Source organism: Xenopus laevis, chromosome 7L (genome assembly GCF_017654675.1).
Source record: "Xenopus laevis strain J_2021 chromosome 7L, Xenopus_laevis_v10.1, whole genome shotgun sequence".
NCBI classification, from domain to species: Eukaryota; Metazoa; Chordata; class Amphibia; order Anura; family Pipidae; genus Xenopus; species Xenopus laevis.
In genome coordinates this window covers 5,320,048-5,333,915 of record NC_054383.1, presented here as the reverse complement: position 1 = coordinate 5,333,915, position 13,868 = coordinate 5,320,048, and the positions used below count along the sequence as shown (strand labels likewise).

The following is a 13,868-nucleotide window of genomic DNA, read 5'->3' as shown; positions in this document are numbered from 1 at the left end:
CACGCCGCCCGGGGCTCCTGGAACTGCTCCGGGCGGCGATCGTGACAAGTAGGCCCTCTTGCTTGTAACCATTTGGCCTATTTCATGGTCATTCCCTTTTTCTTTAAGGGGCGTAATAATGGAAAAATAGAGTATAGTATTTAGATATGAGATACTAGGAGAATAAAGAGGTTGAGTGAAGAAAGGAGGAATAAAAGTTTGGAAAGTGGAGCCACAGTCTAAGGCAGGGGTACCCAACCTTTTTTTTATCTATGAGCCTTTTTTTAATGTTAAAGAGTTGGGGAGCAACACAAGCACTAAAAAGTCCCGTGCAGTGCCAAAAAGGGGATGCGATTGGCCATTTGGTAGCCCCTATGTGGATTGGCAGCCTACAGGAGACTCTACTTGGCACTATACTTTGTTGTTATGCAATTAAAACTTGCTTTCAAGCCTGGAATTAAAAAAATAAGCACCTTCTTTGAGGCCATTGAGAGCAACATGGAAGGGGTTGGTGAGCAACATGTTGCCCATAAGCTACTGGTTGGGGATCACTGGTCTTAGGTTTACTAGTGGGCCCCTGGCATCCCAGTCTGACACTGGTAGAGTGAACATTATGCTGTAGAAGAAAATGTTGAAAGACGGTGGGAATACAGAGTTTATTACAGCAGAAAGAGAATACTTGGATGGGTCCACAATGTAGCATATAATGTTAAGACCATTGAGAGTAAATGGCAATAGACAGGGCATTTACAAGGAAGAGGATACTTTTTAATACGTGGGGCTCTTATGTAAGATTTTCTGGTTATGAGAGTGGTAAAGGTTGCACCTTGGCTAAGGAAAAGAAAAATCAAAGACCTGATGCCCAAATTATTAGTCAGTCTAAGGGCTTTGACTTCCCACACTACAATGGAGTGTTTTTTATTGGGGAAGCACATTTTGTTTTGCAAGAAGCAAACCATTGAATTTATTAGAGTTTCCATACTTACCAAAATGTTTCACTCATCTCTATTGTTCTGTAAAGTTCCCCTGATACCACTGTAGTGATCCCAGACTAGACAAGCCTAACCAATGTCATGCAGCAAAACAAAAAGGACTCAGTAGTTATTGGCCACTATGTAGTAAAGGATTCCTTTTGTATTCTTATATACAGGTACACCTATGGCAAACCCGTACAAGGAACATATACTGCTACAGTTTGCCGTAAGGCCAAACCATACTGGTTGGGACGTTATACTTTTCGTACAGACCGGTGTGTTCATTTCAGTGGGAAGGTGAGACCATCCTATTGGACTGGAGGTTGTATCCAGTTACAGAACATGTGATGTATTGATACCTCTATACAAAAAGCGAATAGTGTATTTTTTTTATAAATAGAAAGTTCCAAGAGAACAGTAGTTATAATAATCCCCTTGCATAGTGGATTCCTGTGAAAAAAAATAGTCACAACCAAGGGTGAAAAGAAGTGGTTTTTATAGTGGGAATCTAATTATCTCCCTCATAAGGAGCAAATATGGAGTAGCGTGTTACATTATTTACCCTGTTTAGCTCAAGAAATACCATCAAGCATTGTTATCACATGAAAAAAGTATGTTGAACACAAGCCCTATTTATTGGGGGGGGGGTTACTGCTCCTCTGGGTAAAAGTTTTATTTCTACATGAACTTAGACACACTGAGCAAACTTTACAAGCAAAGGTCTGCAAACCTCCACTTTATTTTTTTTAAAAAACACAATTTTTAAAACCTGTAAAGAATTGTTCACGATCATGACATGAGTCAATAGCTTAGTCTATAGCAGTTGAAGAGGGAATTGTTGTGTGTCTGGTGATTAGCAGCTTCTGGATCTGAATCTGGCACCAGAACTACTGTAGCTCCTCAAGATGATCATTAATGGTGACACGATGTTCTAGCTAAGGCCAAGGACAAATTGTAAGTATGAGGCTTAACTTTTCTGGTGGCCATGTGGAACCATCTGATCAGAACATTTAGATAATGTCAAGGGACTCTTTTTTTTCTATAAAAGTTCTCATTATCTTTGTACATGGAGAACTGGATTTTAATCCCCTCCCCCCCTGCTCTAAATAGATTGCATGTCCTAAAATCAGTCTTTCTCCTTTTAGTTGGACCACTCTGGGTGTTCCACAATGACAGTGAATTCTCTTGATGTCAATCTTCCCTACTACACTCACGAAATGAGTCTAGAGGGAACATCTACCATTACAGAGGAAGGGACAGGTAAGGACCTTGCTGAATGTATCTTTGTTTGTCTTCAGTGAAGTGCAAAGTGGTCCTGCTGAGCAGTTGGATAATATTCTCTGGGAAGGGAGTGTGACTGTGGGATAGCAGGTATAGTAGGGAGAGATGGTGCCTATAGTAACAGTGGATAATAGTCTCTGGGAAGGGAGTGTGACTGTGGGATAGCAGGTATAGTAGGGAGAGATGGTGCCTATAGTAACAGTGGATAATAGTCTCTGGGAAGGGAGTGTGACTGTGGGATAACAGGTATAGTAGGGAGAGATGGTGCCTATAGTAACAGTGGATAATAGTCTCTGGGAAGGGAGTGTGACTGTGGGATAACAGGTATAGTAGGGAGAGATGGTGCCTATAGTAACAGTGGATAATAGTCTCTGGGAAGGGAGTGTGACTGTGGGATAACAGGTATAGTAGGGAGAGATGGTGCCTATAGTAACAGTGGATAATAGTCTCTGGGAAGGGAGTGTGACTGTGGGATAGCAGGTATAGTAGGGAGAGATGGTGCCTATAGTAACAGTGGATAATAGTCTCTGGGAAGGGAGTGTGACTGTGGGATAGCAGGTATAGTAGGGAGAGATGGTGCCTATAATAACAGTGGATAATAGTCTCTGGGAAGGGAGTGTGACTGTGGGATAGCAGGTATAGTAGGGAGAGATGGTGTCTATAGTAACAGTGGATAATAGTCTCTGGGAAGGGAGTGTGACTGGGATAGCAGGTATAGTAGGGAGAGATGGTGTCTATAGTAACAGTGGATAATATTCTCTGGGAAGGGAGTGTGACTGTGGGATAGCAGGTATAGTAGGGAGAGATGGTGTCTATAGTAACAGTGGATAATATTCTCTGGGAAGGGAGTGTGACTGGGATAGCAGGTATAGTAGGGAGAGATGGTGTCTATAGTAACAGTGGATAATATTCTCTGGGAAGGGAGTGTGACTGGGATAACAGGTATAGTAGGGAGAGATGGTGCCTATAGTAACAGTGGATAATAGTCTCTGGGAAGGGAGTGTGACTGTGGGATAGCAGGTATAGTAGGGAGAGATGGTGCCTATAATAACAGTGGATAATAGTCTCTGGGAAGGGAGTGTGACTGTGGGATAGCAGGTATAGTAGGGAGAGATGGTGTCTATAGTAACAGTGGATAATAGTCTCTGGGAAGGGAGTGTGACTGGGATAGCAGGTATAGTAGGGAGAGATGGTGTCTATAGTAACAGTGGATAATATTCTCTGGGAAGGGAGTGTGACTGTGGGATAGCAGGTATAGTAGGGAGAGATGGTGTCTATAGTAACAGTGGATAATATTCTCTGGGAAGGGAGTGTGACTGGGATAGCAGGTATAGTAGGGAGAGATGGTGTCTATAGTAACAGTGGATAATATTCTCTGGGAAGGGAGTGTGACTGGGATAGCAGGTATAGTAGGGAGAGATGGTGTCTATAGTAACAGTGGATAATATTCTCTGGGAAGGGAGTGTGACTGTGGGATAGCAGGTATAGTAGGGAGAGATGGTGCCTATAATAACAGTGGATAATAGTCTCTGGGAAGGGAGTGTGACTGTGGGATAGCAGGTATAGTAGGGAGAGATGGTGTCTATAGTAACAGTGGATAATAGTCTCTGGGAAGGGAGTGTGACTGTGGGATAACAGGTATAGTAGGGAGAGATGGTGCCTATAGTAACAGTGGATAATAGTCTCTGGGAAGGGAGTGTGACTGTGGGATAGCAGGTATAGTAGGGAGAGATGGTGCCTATAATAACAGTGGATAATAGTCTCTGGGAAGGGAGTGTGACTGTGGGATAGCAGGTATAGTAGGGAGAGATGGTGTCTATAGTAACAGTGGATAATAGTCTCTGGGAAGGGAGTGTGACTGGGATAGCAGGTATAGTAGGGAGAGATGGTGTCTATAGTAACAGTGGATAATATTCTCTGGGAAGGGAGTGTGACTGGGATAGCAGGTATAGTAGGGAGAGATGGTGTCTATAGTAACTGTGGATAATATTCTCTGGGAAGGGAGTGTGACTGGGATAGCAGGTATAGTAGGGAGAGATGGTGTCTATAGTAACAGTGGATAATATTCTCTGGGAAGGGAGTGTGACTGTGGGATAGCAGGTATAGTAGGGAGAGATGGTGTCTATAGTAACAGTGGGATAATAGTCTCTGGGAAGGGAGTGTGACTGTGGGATAACAGGTATAGTAGGGAGAGATGGTGCCTATAGTAACAGTGGATAATAGTCTCTGGGAAGGGAGTGTGACTGTGGGATAGCAGGTATAGTAGGGAGAGATGGTGCCTATAATAACAGTGGATAATAGTCTCTGGGAAGGGAGTGTGACTGTGGGATAGCAGGTATAGTAGGGAGAGATGGTGTCTATAGTAACAGTGGATAATAGTCTCTGGGAAGGGAGTGTGACTGGGATAGCAGGTATAGTAGGGAGAGATGGTGTCTATAGTAACAGTGGATAATATTCTCTGGGAAGGGAGTGTGACTGGGATAGCAGGTATAGTAGGGAGAGATGGTGTCTATAGTAACTGTGGATAATATTCTCTGGGAAGGGAGTGTGACTGGGATAGCAGGTATAGTAGGGAGAGATGGTGTCTATAGTAACAGTGGATAATATTCTCTGGGAAGGGAGTGTGACTGTGGGATAGCAGGTATAGTAGGGAGAGATGGTGTCTATAGTAACAGTGGGATAATAGTCTCTGGGAAGGGAGTGTGACTGTGGGATAGCAGGTATAGTAGGGAGAGATGGTGCCTATAGTAACAGTGGATAATAGTCTCTGGGAAGGGAGTGTGACTGTGGGATAGCAGGTATAGTAGGGAGAGATGGTGTCTATAGTAACAGTGGATAATAGTCTCTGGGAAGGGAGTGTGACTGTGGGATAGCAGGTATAGTAGGGAGAGATGGTGCCTATAATAACAGTGGATAATAGTCTCTGGGAAGGGAGTGTGACTGTGGGATAGCAGGTATAGTAGGGAGAGATGGTGTCTATAGTAACAGTGGGATAATAGTCTCTGGGAAGGGAGTGTGACTGTAGGATAGCAGGTATAGTAGGGAGAGATGGTGCCTATAATAACAGTGGATAATAGTCTCTGGGAAGGGAGTGTGACTGTGGGATAGCAGGTATAGTAGGGAGAGATGGTGCCTATAGTAACAGCAGGATAGCAGGTATAGTAGGGAGAGATGGTGCCTATAGTAACAGTGGATAATAGTCTCTGGGAAGGGAGTGTGACTATGGGATAGCAGGTATAGTAGGGAGAGGTGGTGCCTATAGTAACAGTGAGGACATTTGTAGGAATTGCAGCATATCCTTAGTTAAACTTGGGAATGTTGACAGTTAGGCCAATTTCACACAGCATCGTTGATATGTCATGCTCTTGGAATGAAAGTTGTGCTCTCTCCAATGTGTTAGATGCAAGTTTAATTAGTTTTAATTAGACTCCTAGCTGTACTGTGTTTCAGCACATCTGCCTCTTCTCATAGGGAAGAAATATTCTGGAAGTGGTAGAACTCCCATTTCATCCAGGATCAGGAGTTGCAGTTTCCTGGATGCTGATACTAGTTACAAGCCTGGGATTCCATACAGTGGGACAGTAAGATCTTACTTGATAATATCCCTATTAATAGATCTCCTGCCATAGTCAAAGGTGACCCTCAATTTGTGTTGTGTTCTTTCCCTGTGCAGGTAAAGGTGGTAGATCCCAATGATGAGCCCCTTCCAAATCACGTAGTATATCTAACGAGTTATTGTAGAAAGGTCAATGAGATATTGGTGTCGGACAAGAATGGCCTTGCAACCTTCAAGCTGAACAACACAGCAGAATGGGAGGGAAAGCTACTCCTTACGGTAGGGGGGCTTTGCGCCTTTATTCTTGGATTTGCCAACCTGCATCCCTCCAAATGATGCTGATTTACAACCCCTAGTGAGCTGTCAGAGTGAAGTGGCAGCTGAAGTTTAACAAGATCTGAAGGACACATGTTGTTCCATCTTCGTTATGTCTTTTTTCATTTTTACTATAGCCCATCATTGCATTGTAGAAGTCAATCATGAGTACCATGGAGCAACATTTCCTTGTCTGGACCTTGTATAGTGTGTGTGGTCCATAGCATTAGACACAGACATTACCATTTTATTCCACTGTTGAATGGTTAAGGTTGGATTTAAAAATCCAATAAAAAGAAAGAGTGAAACTTGATGGACAGGAGATAAAGCACAGTTCTGCACCAAGGTTCTGCCTTGTAGTGTTGAAAGAAATAAAGAGATTATGGTGGGGACATGTCAAGAGAAGATCCACAACTAGCTCACAGTTGTCCAACATTCCCAACATATTCATTCAACATGAAAAATGTGTTGGGATGATCTTGCTGTGAACCAGCCACCTTGCCCTTCTGTCACTTATTTCCCTCATTAACCTCAACTGCCAACTTCATACTCAACTTCATACTCCTTCTCCTACTCCTACTTCACTAAGCCCTGACAATGATTGATCAATTCATATCATACTTCTCCCCAGGTTTGCAGTCCCCATCAATGCTACAAACTACTTTGTACACACATTGAGTGGCACCAACAGCCACATTAATACCCATCCTGAAGCTCTTTGCTTAGTGTTGTACCCCATCTTCAGTACTCAGTCCAATCAGTACTCAGTATCATGCTAGCTTGCCCATATCATGCCCATGTCCCAGCAGACAAATATATACTGTATATAGCAGATAAATATACACAAATCCAACTAAATAGCTGCTTTAACTGAATATCCTAAACCAGTGGCCCAACCAGTGGCTTCTGAGCAAAATGTTGCTCTCCAACCTCTTGGTTTGTTGCTCCCAGTGGCCTCAAAACATGTGCTTATTTTTCAATTCTTGGCTCGGAGGCAAGTTTTGGTTGGTTAAAAACGAGGTTTATGGCTAAACTGAAACTACTATAGGCTATCAATCCATTTATGACTGCCACTAGCCCATCATAGCCCTTATTTGGAACTTTTTTCACACTTGAGTTGCTCCACAACTCTTTTTATATCTCAATAGGGGTCGTGGGCAAAAAAGATTGGGGACCCCTGTCCTAAACCATCCTTTTTTTGGTTGAATTTGTTGTTTTTGTTTTCCCCAGGCCAGTCCAAGTATGGAGGATACTAAGTTACTGCCATTTAAATTCTTTGGCATTACCCCTGATTTTTGGGGAGCAACTCTGAACCTCACACACTTCTTCTCCCCCAGTAAGAGTTTCCTGAAACTGCACTCCCTGCAGGGGGTGCTCCCATGTGATGGACAACGGGATGCCCAAGTGGAATATATTATCCAAAACTCTGCACTGGGGATGGATGCAAAGCACATGGAGCTACACTACCTGGTAATGGGCTCTGCTATTCTTTCATCATATAGACTTTGTGCTGTTCTTTTTTAGCCTATTAAGAACTCCAATGTTTTGGATATTAGGAATATTATTTCCAAAGTCCAATTACAGTTCCCCAACAGCTAGAAATTCCAGGATCACACAAACAGATTCTGGCAGTCCTATGGATATGTTTATTTAAAGTCAGTTAATGGTTATTGAAAGCCAGTTACTTGTACTTGTACTTGATGTCTCCCCTGAGGAAGTCACAGAGTGATGAAATGCATTGGGCAATGCTGGAATGTTGTTTGATGAGCAAACTTAATACTTCTTTTGTGTAAGAGCTATTGTACTACAGAATAAATGCTGCCAGGCTTACTAAATTAGGAAAAGCACCCTTCTCTTTCATTTATCTTCTACATATAAATTATACTAACATTTAGTTCTATATGAATGATGTTTCCTAGCCAGGTAATGGGCTGCCTTTTTGCCATTGACTTTGTGTTACCTCTTCTATAGATTGTTTCTAAAGGGGTTATAAAGAATTCGGGATCTGTGGAAGTGCCCATTACACATGAAGGTGAAGGTGAGACGCTTAGCATTTCACAGGAACTATGCCAAGTCCTATAAGCTCCTTATCTGAGAAATCTACATTTCTTATTTTCCCCATATCAGCATCTTACTCCTTTATATTGGTTATACAGACCTACCCTGCTACTTTACATCTGATGGCCTCTTCTGCACCTCCTCACTCCTTCATTTATAAATAAGCAAATCATTTTTTCTCTCCCCCCCACCCTTGTTTCTGGGTATGATCTTCAGTTCTGAGGGGTGAGGTCTCCATCAAACTTACACTTAGTGCCGACGTCTCTCCAACTCTCCGAGCTCTTGTGTTCATTTTCCTGCCTAATGGAGAATTAGCGGCCGATTCTACAACATTCAAACTGCAAAGGTGCTTCAAGAATAAAGTAAGTTGGAAAAATGTTTCAATGGCACCCTTGTATGTGTATCTTTAATACTCTAGCTCTCTTCTTACTGCTGTTCTCAAATATGTATTGCTTAAACTCTAAGAAGAGAATTTCATTTGCCTGTAAGTGTCATAAAATGTTTTGTTTGGACAGGTATCAGTTGGGTTCGCCCCAGATGAAGTTCTACCCGGATCAGATCTTTCCTTACAAGTTGAGGCAGCTGCCGGGTCTCTCTGTGGCCTGAGAGTGGTGGATAAGAGTGTGGTGTTAATGAAACCTGACCAAGAACTGACAGCTGATAAGGTAGGAGACATTGTCATCTCCATCTCACACCAAGCATAAGAGAAATATATTTTCACATATCTGACACTACACAGAAATTGGAGCTGCTGCAGAACTCTTGCCTTGCAGTAACACGTGCATCCAAGTACTGTAGGCTTCATTTTCCATATCTCGGTGCTCATGGCAGTGGATAAGCAATGGGACCCCTTGAGTCAATCAGGTCTATTCTTTCTGAATTGCATCAAATCTGACATAAGGCACGGAATGTAGTAACTAAATATGGTCAGGAATCCAAGTGCTAAGAGTATGGGACATAATGTTTCCCCCCTAAGCAATGTCTTGTTACCCTAAAGTTCACTTAATTTGGACTTTGCTAGGCTTTCTAAGTTAGAGAATGAATGTAAAACCTCAAGCCTCTTGGAGAATCACATCACCTCTGGTCAGGAGGCATGAGAATATCCATTTTCTCTAATCCTCACATGGTCTTCTTTTTACAGATTCACAATCTCTTTCCTTTCCTTGATTATGGAGGGTATGACATTCGGGTCCATGATGGTGATGATTATGGTTCATTTTATCCCTGCTTTCAAAGAACAACTCGGTTAAATTCACATTCATATATACCTAATGAAGATTTTATTGATGTATACAGCCTATTTAAGGTATCAGACTACAAAATAACACTGGATCCATCTTTCATGTAAGAAAATGATGAATACAAGGATGTATTTTGTTAATCCTGTGGTCTCCTTAGCCCGACTGTAGGCCTTTATATGGTCATAAAACACCTCAATGACTTCTAATATCCTTATCCCTTATAATACATGAGTGATACTCAGAGTTCCCTGTATAACTCAGCCTGCAGCCTTGTGTCTTTATATGGTCACAGAACAACCCGTCAGTGACTTCTAATATCCTTATCATTTACAGTAGGGGGTACATTATCCCTTATAATACATGAGTGATACTCAGAGTTCCCTGTATAACTCAGCCTGCAGCCTTGTGCCTTTATATGGTCACAGAACAACCCCTCAGTAACTTCTAATATCCTTATCATTTACAGTAGGGGGTACATTATCCCTTATAATACATGAGTGATACTCAGAGTTCCCTGTATAACTCAGCCTGCAGCCTTGTGCCTTTATATGGTCACAGAACAACCCCTCAGTGACTTCTAATATCCTTATCATTTACAGTAGGGGGTACATTATCCCTTATAATACATGAGTGATACTCAGAGTTCCCTGTATAACTCAGCCTGCAGCCTTGTGCCTTTATATGGTCACAGAACAACCCCTCAGTAACTTCTAATATCCTTATAATTTACAGTAGGGGGTACATTATCCCTTATAATACATGAGTGATACTCAGAGTTCCCTGTATAACTCAGCCTGCAGCCTTGTGCCTTTATATGGTCACAGAACAACCCCTCAGTGACTTCTAATATCCTTATCATTTACAGTAGGGGGTACACTATCCCTTATAATACATGAGTGATACTCAGAGTTCCCTGTATAACTCAGCCTGCAGCCTTGTGCCTTTATATGGTCACAGAACAACCCCTCAGTGACTTCTAAAATCCTTATCATTTACAGTAGGGGGTACATTATCCCTTATAATACATGAGTGATACTCAGAGTTCCCTGTATAACTCAGCCTGCAGCCTTGTGCCTTTATATGGTCACAGAACCCTTTAGTCCCAGATTCACTTACATTGCCATTAACCTATACCCCATATACTGAAATATAAGTTATATAAAATATGGCTGCTCCAATGGAAAGATACTCACAGGACCAGTAATTTCCCACATACTGTAATAGCTTGAATCAATAACGATTATCTGCTTTCAATGAAAGGACATGCGCTTTAAGATTGTCACTAGTGCAGAGATTAAGAAGCCTTTGAGGTGCCACCAGGAACCTGAAGTTGATGTGCTCTTGACTGGAACCCCCACCACAGAACCTGGAGCACCCACCACAGAAACTTTTAGAATCTGTAAGACCATACTTAAATATGGAAATAGCTTTAAACATTTTTAGAAGGGCTACTAAGGCCCATAGAAGATATTATTTGATTAGTCAATATTGACTTATTTTGATTAGTCAATAGGTCCTATGTCCCCCTTGCTAAAAACTGTGCAATCAGAACTTAAACCATGTTCCCCTGGGATAACCCATCTGTCCCAATCCCATAATGCAATGTCTGAGCATTAGAACCTGCACTAGGAGTTGAAGGAAGACAAAGAAGAGATGAGTTTTGGTGGAATGGGAACGAGGCTGTAACTTAAGAATCACAAGTGGTGGCAGTAGGAGGTCACAAAGCATTTGTAGGAAATAGCACTTATTAAAATAGGCAATATTTTACTACTGGGTGTTACTAACTCTGCTAGTTGATCTAACATTAGTCACAGCTCTAATGTTCTGTTTTACCATGTGGGGTTAGTATAAAGATTAAAGGGGAAGGTTGGACAAGAAAGTCTGAGACAACCTTGTGGTAGGAGCAACACAGTTTAGACATGAACCTGTAAAGAACAGGTCTGTGATGAAGGATTCACCTAGAGGAACATGAGATGGGACATGTCCAGTTTAAAGTTGGCAATTTACTTCAACAGTGAAGCACCCCTCAGTGAAGAAAGGTTTCCATGTCCTTTGTAAAATAGTTTTTAAGTTTGAGAAAAAACAGTCATCGAGTAAACACTTGTGCTTTCTGTATACACAGTTATGTTTTGCTTTGACTGTCTATCCAATCAAAAAATTATTTTGATTTTTTTTCTACAGTTCCTCCATTAACAGCAAGTCCAAAATTAGACAAAGGGGAGAATGAAATCACTGAATCAGCAGATGAAATCATTCGGGCGTATGTCCCAGAGACCTGGATCTGGGCGCTGGCATGGGTGGGGTAAGTGCCTTAAAAAAGGAAGGGAAACAAATAAAGCCGTGACAAGGCAAGTGTAGAAAAGTAGAGGAGAAGTGAATATTTTGTGAATAAGAGAAAGAGGCATCAGGTTTTTGATCTTACAAATCTTTCCATCCACTTGCTTGATGCTACTTTCCTGTCCTTTTCACTTTATTCTTTCTGCTTACCTCAGTTGTATCTTAAAGGTCATTTGCATCATTTTAACTTTTCAACTGGAGACCGGCAAGTTGGATGTGGCCCCTCAAAAGATTTCTATGTGATGTGATGCTATCTGTATCTGTCCTAATGTCACTAGTTCATTCTTATACTATTGATGCTGAGTACCATGGCCAACTCCAGAGAGAGTCAAATTCTTCTTCATTGCTGAGTGATCACATCATTTCATGAACTCTCTCTCTCTCATTCCCCTCCAACACATAATTCTTTGAAGGAACTTGGACTTGGAAAGAACCAGGACATTAGTATCATATACAAGGTCTGGAGGAGACAGGCTTGTTTTAGGAACATGACAAATTAAATATAGATACAGCAGTACCTGTAGTCCAACCACAAGTTAAATGCAAAGAGCAGATTATTTTCCACTTTTGTAGGAGGTAGAGAAAAGACAGGTTGTCACTCTTTATTTCACTGTCCACCCCCCAGTGATAATGGGAAGACAGAGTTCCATCGCTCAGCCCCAGACACCATCACAGACTGGACTGCAGGAGCTTTCTGTATGGGACCCAGTGGATTTGGCATCTCCCCACCATCCTCCCTTCGAGTCTTCCAGTCCTTCTTGGTGGAGCTCACTCTGCCGTACTCTGTGGTGCGAGGAGAGACATTCACTCTCAAGGCCTCTGTCTTTAACTACCTGAAGGAATGTATAAAGGTGATACAAATAACAAATCTGTGTTAGTTCCTCAAAGGTTTTCCCAAAAATGCCTCAAATCAACTTTTAAGCCCTACTTGCTTTCTCCTTATAAATTCCCCTTTTTTCTTTCAGGCCTATTTACACTATATGTTGCATGATGGTTCTCTAATGGTCTAATAAAGTGGGACCTTTGCACTTACCAATCACTCTGTCCAATAACCTTTATGTTCATAATGTCTCTTACAATATTTTTTATCCTCCTCTGTAAATCCACCCATATCTCTCATTCAGACCCTTCTTACTTCCATATCACCTCACCTTTCTTGTAGTAGAAAGGGAACCCACCATAGTATAAGCGTAGCCTGATGAAGATGTGAAACCACTGATTCTACAACCCACTGGAGCTTTGGCCAGTTATACTGATTAACTAATGATTAAAATACATACACAAATTCATGCTTGTAAATTAATGTGCTGCTGAACAGATATTATTTGCCTGGGAACACACTAATAAACTTCAGTTGATCTCTTCTCACACCAGGTTCAGACCACCCTACAGTCATCACTAGAACTAGAGGAGGAACCATGTGCTGACTGTCAGTATAGCAGCTGTGTCTGTGCAGAGGAAAGCGAGACCTTCTACTGGAACCTTAAAGCCTCTAAACTAGGTGAGATATGACTATGGGTCAACCTTTTCCCAAACACATTACACAAGGGCTTATGTATCAAAAATGTAAACTAGGCTTCACCTCAGTCAACAAGAATGACATTCTGGCCAGTGTTATATTCTCCAGTATGTGTTTTCTGGTTGTCATATTCAGTGGATGAACTCTTTCTAAAACAAAGATGTGTGAGTGTGACATGCGCCACGTTCATGCTTTACTGGCCTCCCAGGTCTTTCTCCATTCTCTTCTCTCATTACGTCCTAGTTTCTCTCTCTCTATCTTTGTCTGTCCTCACTGCCTCATTCTCTCCTGCCCAAGCCAATCCTTGCCCAAGGTCTCACTGTCACACACAAAAAAGCCAGGTCAAAATATATCCCCTGCCAATTTCGAACACGTGGATAAATATCCTGTAGTTTAAAAGTTGATGTATCTAATGAAACTGACTGAAGGAGTGGGAAATCACTAAAATGTATAAGATTCACACCACTATATAAATTGTGTGAACCCACACAATTTATATAGTGTTTGAAACAAAGATTTATCAATTTTCCAGGATAAAAAGAAGAAACTATTTTTTTGGGGGGGGGGGGTAGAGCTACAGGGGAAAAAAGACAATTTAGAGAACTTCC

At 41.7% G+C, this 13,868-nt stretch overlaps 1 protein-coding gene across 1 annotated transcript in view; it reads left to right on the top strand.

Annotated features, from left to right (window-relative positions):
- LOC108696027 (alpha-2-macroglobulin-like protein 1) overlaps positions 1 to 13,868 on the top strand; it is a 36,771-nt gene that overhangs the window by 10,089 nt on the left and 12,814 nt on the right. The window contains exons 8-20 of the mRNA XM_041570160.1: positions 1,130 to 1,250; positions 2,099 to 2,213; positions 5,706 to 5,815; positions 5,908 to 6,069; positions 7,336 to 7,575; positions 8,077 to 8,143; positions 8,380 to 8,525; positions 8,679 to 8,828; positions 9,305 to 9,469; positions 10,665 to 10,803; positions 11,586 to 11,706; positions 12,367 to 12,592; positions 13,116 to 13,242. Coding sequence (XP_041426094.1) covers positions 1,130 to 1,250; positions 2,099 to 2,213; positions 5,706 to 5,815; positions 5,908 to 6,069; positions 7,336 to 7,575; positions 8,077 to 8,143; positions 8,380 to 8,525; positions 8,679 to 8,828; positions 9,305 to 9,469; positions 10,665 to 10,803; positions 11,586 to 11,706; positions 12,367 to 12,592; positions 13,116 to 13,242 — 1,889 coding nt within the window. The remainder of the gene's footprint in view (positions 1 to 1,129; positions 1,251 to 2,098; positions 2,214 to 5,705; positions 5,816 to 5,907; positions 6,070 to 7,335; positions 7,576 to 8,076; positions 8,144 to 8,379; positions 8,526 to 8,678; positions 8,829 to 9,304; positions 9,470 to 10,664; positions 10,804 to 11,585; positions 11,707 to 12,366; positions 12,593 to 13,115; positions 13,243 to 13,868) is intronic.